The sequence below is a fragment of the Phasianus colchicus genome, chromosome 1 (assembly GCF_987193195.1).
Source record: "Phasianus colchicus chromosome 1, bPhaCol1.hap1.1, whole genome shotgun sequence".
Lineage (NCBI taxonomy): Eukaryota > Metazoa > Chordata > Aves > Galliformes > Phasianidae > Phasianus > Phasianus colchicus.
Genome location: NC_143436.1, coordinates 15,147,178 through 15,166,611, shown reverse-complemented (window position 1 = coordinate 15,166,611; position 19,434 = coordinate 15,147,178). Strand labels below are relative to the sequence as shown.

Genomic DNA, 19,434 nt, shown 5'->3' with positions numbered 1-19,434 from the left:
CACTGGATTTAAATAATTAAAAATCCTAGAAAATGTAAAATATCAGGTTGTGTGCCATGTCCGAATGCACACGTTGCTGCAAATACTGTACAATTAGCTATAATTCAGTCACAGGAGAAACATATGCATGACAAAAGCTGCATGCACGTGAGCGTGTGTGTGTGTGCAGATGTGGTCCCTCTCCTACTGCAGATGCTCTGCTCCACTCACACTCACTGTAGGATTTATGACCACCACACAGCTTCTACCTCCTCTCTCACCATAACCCCAGACCAAGAACTCTGTTCCATGTAAGTTCTTACATGAGAAGGGCACAAGGTTACCATCCTGTAAATCTCAGAAAATATCTTTTTTTAAAATTATTTTATTGTCCTCGTGAGGTCACTCCTTTAGCTCTCTCCAGACACACCATTCTGTTATTCATGCTATTATTTTCAACCCTAAATTTACAGGGTTTCTTCACCTTTTCAAAGCCAGGTTCAGTTCAGGAAGTTTGCAGGACGTGGCATCCCAGATCACAGCTGCTGGGAGTGAGAAACACATGAGCACACAACTGCATCAGCAAAAGCACAGTACTGGCACAGCAATTCGCAGTTACCCTTCTGTCAGACTGCAGCAAATCACTCGCTAGTAGTAGGCAGCCTTTGTCTCCTTCATGCAGCCCAGCTTCTATGTCATTATGCATTTTAATTACCCTTCCCTTTGATACCAGGTTCTCTGCAGTGATGGGAATTTGCTCAGTGCAGGCAGCAAAGACGGTTTACACTGAACAAGAGCTGCTGCAGTGCAAAGGATTTGAACCCCCTCCCTCCCCCCTTAATTCTTTTTTTTTTTTTTGACTGTATCAAGTGCAGGCTTCCTATTCTCCTCTTCAAGATCCTCCCTAACCCAATGCATTAGCTGCTGTCACACCACATCACTCACCTCTGTCTCTGATTTGCTACTGTGACAGGTGACTGACCACAGTTCAATAACCTCTTATATTTTTCCATGTACTCTTCCTATCCTTTAGAAGTGGATTACATTTCTGGAATTGATCCATCGAAAGAGTACACTTACCCTTCCTCATTCTTTCAGCAGACTAGTTTTTTGGATGACATATGCAAAAAAACAGCTGATTAATATCTAACAGGGCTGATTAATACATACATACTAAGAAGTAGTACGAAGCATTCTGTACTTGCTCTTCTCACAGGGTTTGACTTACTCAAGTAAGAAATTTAATTAGAAAATGTACGGTCTTTGCCAACATGCAACCATATACCAGGGTCTTGGGACACCACTGAAATCTGATGACAACTCAGACTCTCCCCTGTAATTACTCATCAACACACTGATCTAAGGAGCACACAGAGATCTTTGATTAGGATCTCATCTTCTTCAATGTAATTAGGTTGTGCAGTAGGCGAAAGTATTTCTTCTTTCTCATCTGCTTTGCATCTGAAGCACTCCTTCATAATGACCATGAGAAAATGTGGTTGACTCCATGTGACGTGCCTAAAAATCCTACAGTACAGCAGATAAATCTTGTGGAGGAAGTCATTATTTCCACCTTTTATACAAATAAATACCCAACCATTTTTGTCTACATTTTGATCCTCTGACATAGTCTACACAAAGCCAAGGCCAGGCTGGATGGGGCTGTGAGCCCCTGCCTATAGCAGGGGGTTGGAAATAGATAATCTTAAAAGATCCCTTCCAACTCAAACCATTCTATGAAAGCCAGTGACAGCTGAATATTCCCCAGAATTTATTCTCGAAAGGCTAGCATAAATTGAATGCTCCTGTTAAAATAAAGATTAGTGTACATCTCCTCAGTAAATGCCTGAAAGATTTAAATCACATCACGCATAACCATATACGCACAATACTAAACTACACTACTGTGACTGGACAGACAAAAAGGAGGAGGAGAGTACATGTACTCTCCCCTAGACTGACCCAAAACAGTTGTGAAAATAGTTTCCAGATCAAAGCCAGCAGGAGAAAGATGTCTCTCCCTGTTGCTCCCTGGCAAGAGCCCTACAGAGCAGAAAGCCTTGGTTCAGAACTCTTCTATGTTTTAACACTGCAGCTCATTGAGAACTCTTCTGTTGCAACACTGTCTCACTCCAAAGCTGTATCTCCGAAATACTGCGCTAGCAGGGAAGATCAACACCCGCAAATAGATTTTGAATTTCTGCTTTGAAAGACACACTCTTCACCTAATAGACCGCATGCACAGAAACTTTAAAAGGATGAACTTCCAGTTTTGTTGCAGTGTAAGGCTGATGCTTCATGTAAAAGACTGTTTCATAGGCTGAATGAAGTCAGACAAACTAGTTATTTGAAATAATAGACACATTTTCAGTATTGCCTTGTGCATGCAGAGGGAAAAGAGTATCCTCACATGCACTGAGATTCAACGTGAAAAGTAAACAAAGCTTTAACATTTGCATGTAAAATGTATTCTGCTGACTGGTTCATTCTTCTGTATTCTCAGATCAATTTCCACTTCCTATTTTAAATATGTAATAAATACATGCATAATTTTTTTTTTTTTTCCATCAATGAATGTGGCACATGGCAATTTTTCATTCTGGCATGCTCATAATAATTCTTCACAGCAATGTGAGTCAGTAGAAAATATTCTCTCACTTCTGCACAAAACAGCTAGCAGAAAAGGATATGAATGGGAATTATTTTGTTATTGATCGTTAGCATAGGAAACAAAACCTTAAGATGCACTGCACTGACGCAACAAAATTTTATTTTTTACTCTAAAGGAGAAAAGGAATTTGAGTGAGACGTATATAAAGAAAAAAATATTATAAATATTTATTCAGAGAAATTTCTGAAACAAACTGAGAAGGTTTTCAAATTTATGGCTGATCCCTATATAATTCTTACACCGTTTTCTTATAATGAAAGGCACACATATCAGTTTAATGCACACACAAACACCACTGCGGATTCTTCTCCAGATTCTCCTCTGTTTGCCACTTGATCAAGCATCTATGGGGGAGGACTCTTCCTGTCCTTACACAGTCAGTGTAAGATAGAATCAGAGTGAGAGAATCCTGCACTCAAGATCTGTTAAGGACATTCTTCAGTAGCTAAGCAAATAAACCTGCAGCACAACCAGGAATAGAAATGGTGCACGCAGAAGAAAAGCATTCATCCCTGACTGGAAAATGCATTGCACTGATCCACTGTAGTTTCATGCTGCTAAAACACAACCATGCACAGTACAAATCTTGTTAGTCATGCTTTGTTCTGTCCCAGCTATTTGTATGCAGTGGTCGTAACCATTTTCATTAGTGTACAACAATAAAACAAATCTTATGCAGAAAGAGAAAGGATCCACAAGCATTAATACTGTCATACCACTATATACAGTGTAACAGTGACTCCATTTGAAAAAACATGTGTATATATACATATACATATATATATATATATATATAAAATAATTAAAAAGCTAGATATTCAATAAACATTTCCAAGATTTTTCACAGCTTTATCTAGGAAAGAAAGGAAGATAAGAAAGGAGAAGAGGTGCACTGCCTTGGGCTAAAGAAGATATAATTCCAAGCTAAAAAATAAGGTTTAAATTAATTTGTGAATGTCTCCAACTCCTACAGCAATTCTATCTAAAGTCAGAAAATGTTTGTTAAGACCAAAACATCAAGTGGAACAACAAAATGGAACAGGCTGCCCAGGGAGGTGGTGGAGTCTCCTTCTCTGGAGATATTCAAGACCCGCCTGGACACCTACTTGTGTGACCTGGTGTAGGGAACCTGCTTTGGCAGGGGGGTTGGACTCGATGATCTCTGGAGGTGTCTTCCAACCCTACAATTCTGTGATTCTGTGAAAATCTTTACTGGAAGATACTCATTTGCTTGGCTGGTAAATGTATATGTATGTTCTACACAGGAGTGGGAATGACTCTGGGGGCATTTATGGGATCCACTGACCAAAAAAAATCAGATATGCTCTCTTTATTCATTAAGCCATATTTCCCCCGAGGCTTTAAATTTGACTATAACCTCCTCCAAACTAAAGGAAAAGCAACTCTGACAGATACACGATAGAGATGTATGAAACAAAGATGCTGCTGAACAGGATTACTTGGCAGGGGGTTTGTAGGCTGGAAGTAGGGAGTGTTGATGCCACAGAGCCTTGGGCTTGTGACAAATGACAAAGGACATTTTATTCCAATAACTGAAAAGCACACCACAGTAGTCAAGGTATCATGTTCCTATGAAACATGTGGAACTGAGAGACCATTTAAGAAGCAAAACATCAGGCAGTTGTACATTGTAAACAATATGCATAAATTAGCAAAGATATTTCATTTTCTCCTTTCTTTGACCCCACGGCATTTAAAAGAAGCAGTGGATAAATATCTGGCAGACAAATTTGAAAGTTAAAAGTCAAGCCAGTTGCATTATGGTGTTCAACAAGAAAACATGCTAAAAAAAACATTCTGCAAGTATTATTATTCAATTTTGAACGTCCTAATGGGTAAAACAGACCTATTCATCTCGTATCTTTCAGAAAAAAAACAACTACGCTAACTCACACCACAAGAAATCAAAGACAGAATGGTTTTAGAGATCTGGCCAGCAGATATTAGTCAAATATTATAATTCATACTCTACTACCTACAGTGGAGGTAGCTTATCCCCCTAATATGAAGAGAAATGTTAACGAATAAAGTAGTGTGGAAACCAAAGTTGAGTTTATAATAGAAGCAGGCACTAAAAAATTTCAAACAAGAAAAATCAGATTAAATATTAAATAATGACCATCTAGTGGCACTACGGTATATGGTTTAGTGATGGAATTGGTAGTGTTAGGTTGGTGGTTGGAATGCACGATTATTAAGATCTTTTAAAACCAAAACAATTCTCTGATTCTATGAGCAGAAGTCTGTTCCAAAAATCAATTCAAAACACTTCCTATTATTTCAGTGATATGCATACTCATTCAAATAAATAGCAATTATTTTATTTCTTTCAAAATCATGAGTTATAAAGAACCTGATAAATTCACCAGAAGATGAATATTTAGATTCTTGATGTGTTATTGGGAATGCTGAGACTTTCAGTGGTGAAATGAACTCAGAAGCAGGCTACTCTTTGCCCTCCCTTACAGGCAGGACATGACAAAACAGGATGCACATGAGCTACACGTTGCCAGACAGAGGAGGAATTTGCTGCCTGTCAGGTGTTAACCGGATGCAAGAGAGGAACTACTGATCTGAAAACCTACTTATAACAAGAAGAGAAATTAAAATCCAACACAGAAAAAATTGTGGTTTGTATACATAGTTTAACAGCGGTCACTGCAGTCTGAGAGCATCTATTAAGTACTCTTAGTATATTTATTCAATAATCATTGACATCTGCAAACTATGCTTGCAGATAAATAACAGCCATACTTATTATTACTATTAATATCAACAGTTGGCATCATTTCTCTAATTATTTTTGTACAAAGTCTGTTTTGTCTGGAAAACCTGTCTTTTCTGGAATTTATTCTCCATAGCTTAGTTAGATAACAAGATCTCCTCTTTGTCCATAATGCTTTGTCAAGAAAGATTAAATTTTACATCAGTGAATTCCAATGATGAGAGTGTCAAATATTGTTCTACCTAAAATAAGAGGAAAACAAATTAGCTTTTTAGATGGACCCTTCTCCAGTCTCCACCCCTCGAGCAGAACACAAGACGACGCTGACCTCAGGACACCAGGAGGCAGAGGGAGCGTGGGCTCAGATGCTGCTCCCACAGTCAAGGCTGGACAGTGGAGTGCTCCCAAACAGCAGTGTGGGTGAGGGCATGCTGCTGGTTATGGGAAGGGCTGTGCTTATGGACACGAGCAGTTTTGTGGCACTTTCCCTCATTCCACCTTATTTACTAGTTACACACACAGAATCACTTTAAAGAAATCGGTGCATCAGTCCAACAGTTCCATACCTCAGTGGGATATCTGAGCACTTCATCACACTGACTGGATAGTAAAATAATAATTCAATTCATAATTCAACCACAACCCCTGGTTTATATTCCACGTATCTGAAACAAGAACAGCTCAAATAGTAGAAAAAGTTATGGTTATTCATTTTACCAATACAAACAATATGTAGACTTTCTTCCAAAGAGGATACTAAAACAGAAGGAAAAATTAGTTTCCCACAGAGGTGTGTATGCAGTAATTTGTGAATTCAGAAATTATTCATTATGCATCTGCATTCTAAAGAGGTTGCTATCATTATACCATACCACAGAATTTTAAAATAATTACTCTGTACAGTTTAATCAGACTGTGACATGCAATCTAGAAAAACATGCTCCCAAATAATATACTTAAACAATCATACTAAATATAAAGGAAATCTCATGAAATCAACTAAATCATTCCTATGCAATGCTGCAGTATGAATTACACCCCTATCACTGCAGAAGAGTCTTTACTGTTTCTTAAATCCTTAGCACTTCTTAATACCTAAGCATTTAGCTAGAAAGCTTTTCCCAAGGCCCAGCATAAATATTTGTGTGTAAGAATTAAGGCAATTATTTATTTCCTTCCCTCCCTGCCACCTTGAGACAAATGATAGCTCCTCTCCATGGCAGCCTATTGCACAGATCTCAACTCACACAATTACTTCTACCACCATCTCTCCCTTCCTTGTCTTTTTTCCTCCACTCCCTCATCAGTCCATTCATGCTGTGCCTCATAGCATGCACCTAACACATCTCCTCTGCTTCTATCTACCTCTGAAGTGTAACAAACCAGTCTAAGCACAACCACACCTAAAAATCTGTCGTGAAATTAACTTGCAACTTTGACCCCATTCCCAAAGCTACAATGGGCCCTGAAAATTTTGTATTCACTCTCTACTGATCATCCATACGAGGAAGCACCTGGATACAACCTGCTAGAATCTACATTCCAGCATTCGCTGGTTTAATAAAGGAAATCTCCAATAACAAAAAAAACATGCCTACCATTAAACAAATGCTTAAAGAGAACCACTTAAAATGTTCTAGATGTGGTACACAAATAATGTAAGTTTTGGTTTCATAGAATCATAGAATGGTTTGGGTTGGAAGTGATCTCAGAGATCATCTAGTTCCAGCATCTCCCATGAGACCAGATTGCTTTTCTTTTGAAAAAGAATAGCACTGTTGAACAATATTCTGTAGAATAGAAGAGTAATGGCATTGATGCAATGACTCAGAGAGGATAAAGTTTCACAGAGAGAATCTTTCATTAGAGGAGCTGAAATAACTGAATCAAGAAGAAGACAGATGACCTTCTGAGCTTGAAAGCTAATAAGGCACATAAGAGAAACTAAAAAATGAAGCTAGATCACTTGCTTATGGACTGGGTGGGAAACAGCAGACTCCAACTTCCCACAGACTTCAGTTTGTCTTGAGACAGGCCACCAAAATAAGTTCTTCATTCTCAAGAGTAATACCTGTGCTTTCAGCAGGCACCTGGACCACGACCAGGCTGAAGGGACAACACTCCCTGCCTCAATGGCTGTAAGGTGCCCACAGCTCAGTGCACCCTGACCATACTGTTAATATGGCAGCCTGAGTGCAGCCCCACTACAAATCCCACTGGTTCTTGTAGTATCTGATACAGAAGCTGCTCTTGGGAGAACTCTGTGGCTCATTTCTCCCTGATGCTGGCCACGGGACAGCACACGGGACAATGTCTGTAAAAGCAGACAGAATACATGAGCAGGAAGATTCACAACAGCATACATTAAAAAGATACATCACATGGCAAAGAAACATAACCATCTGATCTATATATTGCTGTGTGCATACAGTTACTGCTACTATTCTTTATATGAGCTGTGATGCAAACTCTTCAGGAAAAGAAAACAGGAATCTCATGCAAGGCGTTCAGCTCCTGATGTAGGCAAAGCTATCAACATAGATTCTGACCTGAATATAAATGTTTCAATTCGCTATCTACAAACTCAGGATACTCATTCTTTAATGTTGATAGGTGATTGAGACAGTTACTATCTATAGAAAATACTGGAAGAGGGACAGTTGCATAGGAAAATTGTGAAATTTTTGCTGATTGCCTTGTGAAAGGAGCAGGAAGTCACCAAAGACTATGTCCACTGACATCGTGATGCACAGTACCTGCCTGCAGCCATGTAGAGCTGTGTCTGCCTCAGCACACAACTGCAGCCCATGGAAATCTGCAGTCTGTCAACCCCTTACCAGGTGTCACAGACTTTGGTAAGACTCACTGCTTCTGCAGCCTCCAGCAACCGGCACTGAGGTGGTACCTTAAGCCTGAGTGCTTCTCTAGTGTGCTCTATCAGGCAGTGAAGATACATCCCAACGCTATTCTGATTTTCCTTGCTGATATGCTGGAAGCCTTAGGGCTTAACAAGGTTTCAGCAATAAATATTACTGCATGACAGCTCAGTAGTCAGTCCTATTTAAAAAACCCAACAACTGAGCATTTTAAATTATATAATGACAATAAGAATGTAATGAACAAAAAGATATCTCTTATATCTCCTTGAAGAAGTACACTGGAATTCCTGGTCTATCAGTAAAGTTCTTAATTCTCCTTTCATCACTATGATGTCCCAATCCCGAAGGTGTTCAAGACCAGACTGGATGGGGCCTTGAGCAACCTGTTCTGGTAGGTGATAACCCTGCCCACTTTAGGCTGGAACTGTGTGGGCTTTAAGGTTTATTCTAACCCAAGCCATTCTGTGATTCTATGATTCTATGACTTGACGTGCTCTGACAATACTTACTCCTATGTAAGCATTTAAAAGGGGATTCACAGTTACTTCATTCCTCACCATCATTTTTGGTACAGCTTCAAATTCTGTGATGCTGAATAAATGAGAAAATAATTTCATTTGAGTTAGCCTTCTTTCCCTGAAATTTTTAACACAGGACAGTGGTTGCCAATCTCTTTAACAAACTTTCAATATTACAGAATCATGAATCATAGGCATTGGAAAGAATCATCTTGCCAACCCCCTGCTAATGCAGGTTCGCTCGAGTATTTTGCACAGGGAAGTGTCCAGGTGGGTTTCGAGTACCTCCAGACAGGGACACTCCACAACCACTCTGGGCAGCCTGTTCCAGTGTTCTGTAGCCCCTCAAAGTAAAGTTTTTTTCCTCACGTTTTGATGGAACTTCCTACGTTCCACTTGTGCCATTATCCTCTGTCCTGTCTTCTCTTCTCCAAGGTGAATAGCCACATATCTCTCAGCTCTTCCTCATAAGGGGGATGCTCCAGTCACCTTTGTGGCTCTTCACTAGACTCTCTCTAGCATTTTCCTGTCTTTCTTGAAGTGAGGAGCCCAGAACTGAACACAACACTCCAGCTGTGGCCTCAGCAGGGCAGAATAGAGGGGGAGGATCACCTCCCTTGACCTGCTGACCACACTCTTTTTAATGCGCCCCAAGAAACCATTGGCCTTCTTGGCCACAAGGGCACACTGCCAGCTCAGGGCCAAGCTGCTGTCCAGCAGAATCACCCAGGTGCTTCTCTGCAGAGCTCCTCTCTAGGAGGTCAACCCCTAACCTGTACCGATACATACAGTTACTCCTCCCCTGTAATTTACTCAGACTGAAATTACAAATGTGATATCTGTCTTCTAAATTCAAAGCCTCAGCTTCATTCTTAGGGGGATATTCTACTCAATTTGCATCAATTTGCTCTTCTGAAGTGCTAGTTTATATTTTCAACTGAATTTAGTATCACCTATGTTCTTTCAAACTTACAATCTCAGAATGCAATTAACCATTCCTTCATTAATAGGACTCACATCATCTAAATTCAGTATAATTTCTCTGTGTTCCCTTAGTAGGTTGTCACATGTTCTGTAGAAATTATTCAGCTGAAATCTAGCAGCAGTATATGTAAATGCTGCTGTGGGCATGACTAATTCACAGTCCACAGATCTGCTAAGAATAACGAATCCCAAAACTTTTATCTTGTCACTTTCTTCCCAATGGTACCTTATACGAACATAAAGAGACAAAGGATACACAAATTGTTCTGGCAAACTCACTCCCAGACTTTTTCTTTTATGAGGGCTGTGCTAAACCTCCCTCCTCCCATCTGAACGTGTGTTAAAATGCAGACATCTATCATATGACATGCAGAGGTGTGAGTCCTGTGCGTCAACTGCAACTGCTGAGAAGGAGAACACCCATCTCTGCAGGCATGTGATGAGGATGCTGTCAACTCGTGAACAACCAGCAGGCAAGACTACATTTGGGTCATGCTGTGGGGAAAACTAGTGTGATGTGACCTGTGTGTAATGAAGTGTGTGTGTGTGTGCATGTGTGTACGGCCTCTGATGTGGCAAGTGTCCTATCTGCAACTGGAGGCTATGCAGACAAATGGCTGGGAGTTCCAACAGGTGACCTGGCAACAAAGACACTGTCACGCTATAAATAATGATGCTATGAGCTGTAACTAACTTGTTTGTGAGGTTTTTCATCACACTTGTGCGTGTGCATACGTGTATCTGTAGTTGTTTAATAAGAACAGCTGGTTTGAGGAGCTTAGGAATTTATCAGTGTGCTTTCATTAAATAAATTTCTTACTTATGAAAATTCAAAACCAACTGAAACAGTTTCATGAGCTTCTTCTAGGGCATTTTCTACTTGAGGTTAAGAGAAGATATTTCTAATCTGCAGAAATTCTTACTGAAAAACATTTACATAATTGCCAGGCCTGAGCAGGAACAAACTAAAATGACTTGTATCACTTCAAATTACTTACTGCCAGACACCTACAGTTCTATTATCACAGCTTTTGGATGTATCAAACAACTAAGAACTAAGAGCATGTGGCATCTCCTCCTTTCTTTTCAAACATCACTGTTTTGTAAAGCTGAAGTTGCAGTGTCAAATAAAATGAGTTTTGATTCCTAGAGAAACGTGTGTTGTAAGAGTACCTGGTAAAAAAAAGAAAAGAGGCCACTAAGCACAGCTAGAAATTATCACACTACAGAAGTGATTTGCCTTCCATATCAAAATTTGAGCACTTGCTAATGAATTAAACACATCAATTTTTAAAAGAAGTAAAAAAAACCTGCCTCCTTTCTCAGCCCTCCATCTTCAGTTAGTCAGCCATGTACCTAAAAGTGACAATTCTTAGGAGAGCATGGAAAAGCAAAAAATGCTTCTCCGATTCAACTATCACAGACAAAAAATAAAGAAAGAAATGTTTCAACAAGGCAAACCTAGAATGTTATGCATTACAGAGGTCTGTGGATGAGATTCTCTCTCTCTCCTTCCCCACACCTTGAACCTCCCAGATAATTGGGAGATCTCTGCTGAAATCCATGGATAAAGAGCCTTAAGGATTTTACCTTCCCTGCTCCCTTGTTTTATTTTTTAATTTTTCCTTGATAGTGATATTTGCTTGATTGTAAACTTACTCCAATTGTATCTGGGACAGTTTCTCCCTAAAGGTTTGTTGTCAATGTACTGCAATGTACTCCAATGTAATATGGCCTGCTGACCATATTAAAGTTATTTTGGTTTAGAGTTTTGTGGAGGCGAAGGTCAATAAAACCACTTTTCCGTCCAGGTTGGTTGAGAGAACAATATTTAAAACACCATTTATTTCTTTTCCATGAGACTAAAATGAGATTCTTAAATTAGCAGCGAGGAGTTTCTCTCTGTTGCTGATGCTCCACAGATGCTCTTGAGCCTATTCACAGTTCTTCTTAGCTCAGGAAGGCCGACTCAGAGCAGCTTCATTTAGGTTCTCCTCAGTCATTCAGAGTCTAAAAGCAGATATGCAACTGAAGTAACTTTATAGGAGCAATTTATTTCTTAATTAAAATGATATTATACATTTGTAGAATTACACTAGCAAATGGAAACAAATGGCCTCAGTAAATGGTATCTACTAAACATAAACTTAAACTCAGTTGGTAGCAAATCTGTGCTGGTTTTGTTGCATTATTCTAAACTCCTGCCAATACTTAATGAGATAATTTATCTGGTTATCTATCTGTGAAGATGGTGAAAAGCATAAACCCAATGCTTCTGCTAACATACAGAACATCAGCCTCCCAACCCTTGCTACCTCATATTTGGATAGACAGATCAAAATGAATGTAATTCATAGAAGAAGCATCTGTATTCGGGCATGCACCTCTGGGCTACCTCTGCTTGTTCATAAACTTCTACACCTAAGGAACATACAGCTTTCCCTTCCACTTCATACTGCCTCTACTAACTCCCATCTCCTTTCTTCCTCTCCAAGTCTCCTGATCACTTCAACATTCTTCTCTCTTTTAGTTCCACCAGATTTTAAAAGAAAAATGAATGAACTTGCAGCTGCCTCATTGTTCATTCTTACTTTAGATGTATTGTTAACCTCTGCTCCTTGCTAAAATCAAGTAGTTAAGACTGTGATATCAATTCCTCTTTGTGCATAGCTAGAATAACATGGTGTTTCATTAACCAGCTTGCAAGCTACCTCATCAGCACTATGGTATACATATGTGTATTTTAGGTATAGAACACACATTGTATATATGCAAACATATGCAAAACACAGAGAAGATTACACAATTAAGTAAGTCAAATTTTAAGAATTGAAATCCAAGAAAACTAATCAATCCTAGCTTACTTATTCCTTTATCCTCTGGTACATATAATACACTCACAGCATGTTAACAGGAACAGCTGTTAAATGCCTTACTACTTTGTTTTCAGCAGGTGCTTCAGCAATTAATTCCTGGCTGCTTAATTTCAGGCTTAGTTAGGAAAAATAACTGCATCTTATACAACCAAATAAAACATGATGATCCAAAGAATAACAGAAGTGTAAAAGCCAAGAGAGCCACCATAGAGGATTACTGCTCTTTGTGAAGAAATCCATGTGATGTGGATTCTCCCCTATCACTGAGGGAGCTCACAAAGCAGCTTTCAGCAGAGCTGTCAGGGCATCTTTGCTAAGGGTATTTATCCTGATGTTTATCCTCACCTGGTGTCAGTGACCATCAGTGGCAGCCCAACTCTTTTCTCCATCCCATCACTGGTTAAACACAGCCACCACTGCCACTGTTTTGGATGTAGTTATTTGGGAACTCCTGCATGGGTCAGTGGAAATCCAATGGCAATCAACACACTGAGAACCCCTGCATTTCCATTTTCATTTAATCAATATGCCCTTGGGCAGCAAAACTCCTGAATCTGTGCAGAAGGAGGATCAGCCTATGGACAGAGATGTGACACAGGCAAGGGAGCCTAAAATCGCCCTCTCAGAATCAATCTGCAATATCACTACTTCAGATGCCACACAGCACTGCATGCAACAGCGCTGAACACTCACCACTAACCTGCAGTAATGTTCATCAGAAGCACATCTTCAAAAATGCCCCAGAAACAACAAGCTCACACATTTCAAATTTTAACACAGTCCCCAGCTAAAAAGCCTAAAATTAAGAGAAATCCATATTTGAGGAAAAGCCCTACTTTGCCTTTGGTCAGCCTCTCATTTCCTAAGCATAAGAATCAACTTAGATTACAGAAAGCTACTAAGTATTAAAACACAGCTTTTATCTGGGTTTTGTATTTGCTAAGTAATCTTGATTACTTTAATGTATTCAATCATCCAATTTAAAAAGGTAACCATCTAAAAAATAGAGCTATGATTGAAAACGTTCCTACAAAATATTTGTACCATTAGCACAGTTTGTTTCAAATTTGGCCTGTTATGTATGAAGCTTCTTGAATACTAAATATCTATCAGAGATGTACAGCGTATTGAAGAAGTAGGAACTATCATCTTTCATGGACTTTCTTGTTTGCAAAATAATTACTTTGACAATTAAGCTGCCAGAAACTGAATAAAATAGAGCATATAGAGGACTCCAATATTACCTTGTTGCAGCTTAAAGCTGACTCAGACAATTTACATCTGGACCACATCATACAGTTCATCCTACTACTTTGAATAAGGTAATTCTACTCTTTCTCTCCACAAAAAGAACAATACACATTAAGTAGTAACTGCCAATAGAAACTACTCATACATGTTCCCAGTAAGTGTGCAAAAAATTTCAAACTTCTCCCATATTTTTAATTTCCTTTTAAAGGAACACTAAAAATATCTTTTTTTTTTTTTTCCCTGAGCAAGTACTAGCTACTCACACAAACTCTTCTGCTGAAATGTAAAAGCTTATCACACATCTGTTACAAAGACTGCATTCATTAAAATCAGCTATCAGTCACAGTAAGACCTCGCTTAAAACATTCAATGTGATTTGCATAAAGCCCTGCTCACTGAACGTTAGTTGTAAATCATTCCTTTTGTTTCGTGCTGCAGTACCTTATAAGGTATTATCAATGCCTAAAACTGTTTGCATGATAATATTTGGAATTAATCAGTCTCTTAACTGTGTGCTACATACACGACGTACAAATCCTGCGTATTCAAGCCACCATTTTCTATACAGTTCCATAGTAATCCTTAGCAACTTAATATTTTTATCTTGACAAGAACAGAAATACCTGGCTGAGGTTGCAAGCAGAAAAGCCAGAAGTCTGGCTAGACTTTCTGGACTACAGAATACAAACTTCATCACATTTACTGAAAATCTGCAGTTGAAAATGAAGTGTTTTACAGTCAGATTTCCAGCTGAGTTGACAAGGAACAGAACACTTCTGCCATTCTGCTGACTCTTTAAGACTGTAATGAGCTGACAACATTGTGCAATGACTTACACATCCTGCTTTCACATTCATAGGATTTCATACACAAACAAGCAAGAGTTAAGTTCCAGGCCTCACGCTTCAGGAGAACTAACTCAGAAATAGGAAACCTGATGACTGTGATGCAGGGAGAAAATAAGGAGAGAGCAAGAACATTAATTTTTAATGATACGTAATGTGGAAAGATCTGTTACATGCTGCAGCATCTACTAGGTGGAGGTAAATACTCCTCCCCCTGAGCTGGCACCAACCAAACCCATCTGGAGAACACAGAACAGCATCAAGCTAGACAGGCATACTCTCACAAGAGAAACCAGCAGGGCAATACTATTTCAGGACCTGGTCTGATGGCTCTCCAGAACAGAACAACACATATACAAAAAAACCAACCCACTTCTGAAAAAACACAGAGGTTTTAGCCCAGTTGTATATTTGCTCATTAGATGTCTGCTGAATTGCTGTTTCAGCTATGAGGTAAGATAGACAACACTGCATCAGATTATGTTCAACTCATGCTTCCAAAGTTCAATCCCATTTACAACAGAATTCACTTTTTTAAAAGGAAAAGCATAGAATTTTCATAAATTCCACAAGAAGGCGGCTTCAAGCAAACTCAGTGATCTGAAACCTTGGCTACATTTTCCAGTAAACTGTAGAACGAATTTGAGGCAAAGCAAGGTCAGTCATCTTTGAGGAAATCTGATTAATGTCACATTATATCTTACATGGCAATTACAGCCTGCGCTGTGTTCCAGCTGTGATGTGGCCCAATGAAACATGCACATTCACCAACTTACCTGACGCCCGCCTTGTGAATCGATTTATCACTGGAGCTGAAAGAAAACAGAACATTTCAGTTAGACTGCTTCTGTAATAATCTAACGCGCTTCACATATAACAATGTTATACTTAGAGTAAAAGTGTGGCAACTAAAAAAAAGTGATGAGTAATTATTTGTAAACCCTCAAAAAAATTCATGTTTACTTCACATACACCTAAACTGTGAAGGAGTGTTGCAAGAGATAGGGTAGCAAGCAGTAAATTTTCAAGGCTATTTTCAGCTTTTTCAAAGTTTCTTCATGGAAGCATTTATTGTTATTCATGACTGGTTGAGAAATTTTTAGGTTTATATTTCCCTTTTTTTTATTGAGCACATAGACATTGGCATCTGGCAAATAAGCATGGATTAAAAAGATGCAGAAACTACTTATACAGAATTTACCTATAGGAAATCCAGCAATGAAGATACCCCTACACAGCAAAAAAAGCATCAAACAACTAATTTGCAATTCTACCTGAAAGACAGATTTTGATTAACTTTTAAAAGCCTTCAGGTAATACAACATCAACACCAGATCTAATCTGTCCCCCAGGCCACGTCCTTCTCCAGCTCCTCAGAAAACTCAGTTTCACAACAAATAAACATTGTCTAATAGTGCTATCTTGGAACACCTCCAAATGCTGCAAACATTTGGAATCAGACTCCTCTCTCTTTTCCAACTGGAAGAGATCACAAAAATCCATCTCAGAGCACACAGGTCTGCATTCTGCCTCTGTCATTTCCAGGCTTATCAGCTTCTACAAGAGCTACTAGAGATGCAGTAGATAAAGGTTCATACATTTGGCCTTCCAAATACAGCCATCAGACTGCTTATAATTAGTATAAAACACTGGTCTTGAACTCTACTTTCATATGATAAACAGCACTGGAATAAAGAATGAGAAAAAAAATCTGAATGACCTAATTTCAAACATGGGCAACAGCTACATTAAAAATGTATGCTCTCACAGTGCTTATTAATATTCAACCTTAAAAATTACTCTCAAGGTTTACATGGAATTGAAAAATGAAAAATATTGAACTTTTACAGCTCATCCCTATTAATTTTACATAGATGTGAAGCAGCCTTTCTTGAAAGTCTAAGACAATACTAGGGAGAAAAAACAGCACAGTAACAGCTTGAGATGCAAACTGACTTTTTGTTCCTCTGGGCAGAAGAAACCAGAGCAAAGATACAAACTCTGAGCCACAGCTGCAGATGGTTTTGCAAGCATGTATTGCAATGATGGGTCCAAGTGGCAAGAAATGCACTGAGAAATCCAAGTACAGTGGCTCGAAGTGCTCTATAGAAGCAAGGAAACCTCTTGTGGATAAGCAATCACCAACCTTGAACACATGTATACATGAATAAGGTGGTATACAAGATGTATGCATAACCAGTAAGGTCATTTTTAACCTCAGTTTTTGCTTTTTTAGATATTTAGACACATCATTAATTGAGCAGGCACCCGTTTTTTATGCAACTACTGTTTTGCAATAGGCAAAGCGATCTGATTCCTCAAACTGCAAAAGAAACAAGGTTCATTTTGTCTGTAGGGTTAGGTCCAATTTAATTTCAGGACACTGGTCAGGTCCTCCACCATCAGACTGCTGAGCCATTACCTTCCGTGCGTACATCAGCAGCAGTTCTCAGCAGATGTACATGTCTAAAAATATATTGAAATCTGAATGCATTTCTAACAAGAAAACATAAAATTGTGCTGTCCTCCGACTAAAAAGCTTTCCTGGAACTCAGGGATGATATTTTAATTTGACTGTCAGTTCTACACATCATCCACAGATAGGGAGATTTAACTCCCCTCGACAGCCACCTCAGCACATTTTACCAGCACAATAAATAATACAACTCCCAAAAATAGACACCTAGCACCAAATCACATCCACTGGAGACTCCTCCTCTCTGAAACAAGTCACTAGGACGTCAAAGGAACTATTCATTTCTTATTTCTTGGCTACTCCCAGTTGCATAAACATTTGAATTCACCAAGAGATTTAAAATTTCTTTTACAATGAATTTTAGAATTTATTTACTCTTAGGAGAAAAAAAAAAAAAAAAAAAAAAAGGAGAAAGAAGCAACAGAAAACAATGGTACCAGAATCTCAGAACCATGGTAAGCAGCTATTTCTGAACATTCAGTGTTCAGAAAGCAAAGGCTCCCCAGATGAGGATTTTGTGAGAGTCATCCAAGTGTGCCACTGGGAGGATTAGGAGCAGCCCTGCACGGTGGTTATTTAGCAAGCTCAACTCCTTTCTGTTGCTTGTGCTGCAAATTACAATCTACTTTTGCAACAGATAAAAAAGACGGGCACAGTAGCTAATAAAAAGGTAACAGAAATTCACAGCCTGGAGAAATTTAGCTGCTGTTTCCACTACAAAGTCGCTGCACGATCAGACAGATAGTTACAATGGCTGGCAAGATAAGCGGACCAAGGTGAGCAGAGGAGAGACTAACAAGAACTTTGTTGCAGATGTAAAATAGTATTCTGTTATCTTTTCAGGTCATCAGGAGCCAGAAGCCTTGGCTGAGAAAGCCAGGGACAGAGCAGTAGCAGAGATGGTTGCTGTGGGTGCACAGGCAGAGCGCCGGGTGCAGGCTCCTCAGGCTGCACAGGGCCACACCGAGGCTGCTGGCCATCCACCCCATGGATTGCAAAACCTCACTGTTGCAAAATGTAGGGATTTATTCTAACAAAGGGTAAACTAGCATGTGAATAAATTCAGAACACGTCCAGTGACATCTGATCTTTAAACTGACTACGAGGGAGAACAATGCACCATGACCAAGGGATGCATTTCTAAGCATGGATGGTCTTGTTCAAATGCACAGCATTACTCCAATGTCAGATGCCACTGTTCATATTCTAGTTTGTCTTAACCACAACCCATTACAAACTTTAAAAGAGGACATGAGAAAAAACAAAATTAACAATAATAATAATAATTCAGAGAGATCTATATCCAGATGAAAATATTATTTGAAATTGTCTAAGTTACCAATCCTCATGTGACACACTAGACTGGTTTTGCTGCTAGTGCTACATGACAAGAAGACAGCACCATCTAAAATGTTATCTGCTGGTAACTGAAATCCATTTTCACCAATCCTCGTTCAGATGGCTGTACAAAAAGCACAGCTTTTAAAGCATTTTGGCAATAGAAATCAAGTAAGTAAACAGAAATAACTGATAAATGATCAAAAGAGATTGAAGAGTGTTAGTATACTTACTTAGAATACACAGTATTCAAAACATCAACTTGCACAAAGACTGCAATGAAAGTATTTCCATCACTCAATAACTGTCTAATCACTGCCTTTTCCCCACTGTGTATTTCACCATTCATATTACCTCTCAAGAGCATTAAGCATTCATCACTGCAGTGCTGTGAAACAGACAACAAAGGCATTTCGATTTTGCAGGTAGAGAATGTAGAAACAGGATTGCTGGGGCTGTTCACAGAGCACCAAGAGCACAACATCCATGCTGAGACTCCCTAACTGGGCACCCTGCCTACAGCTAACTTGTCCTAATAGCGCTGAGTGCCCCTTTTTTGACTCACAATTTCACTGCTCAAAGCTGAGTTTGCTCCAGAAACCGCCAGAGATTTTTGTGTCATGAATGTCACCTGGAATAAGCAGCTGAACACACTGCAGACGTCAGACACACAGCTTCCCTAGGAAGTCAGGGAGTGTCTGTCTGCCTGTGATTTAACAAGGGGTTATGCTTGAGCACTGACACCTGCAAGCCAGCTGACAAGACAAGTATGGGCTGGCCCCAAGCAAGTGCCAGTCCAGGCTCTTCTGTACAAAGAAAAAACTGCTCTGAGTGCTAAGGGCTGACAGGAGATATGAAGTATTCCTGTTTT

At 39.2% G+C, this 19,434-nt stretch overlaps 1 protein-coding gene across 1 annotated transcript in view; it reads right to left on the bottom strand.

The window, feature by feature from the left end:
• PRKAR2B (protein kinase cAMP-dependent type II regulatory subunit beta) overlaps positions 1-19,434 on the bottom strand; it is an 81,367-nt gene that overhangs the window by 37,363 nt on the left and 24,570 nt on the right. The window contains exon 2 of the mRNA XM_031598545.2: positions 15,526-15,561. Within this exon, the coding sequence (XP_031454405.1) occupies positions 15,526-15,561 (36 nt within the window). The remainder of the gene's footprint in view (positions 1-15,525; positions 15,562-19,434) is intronic.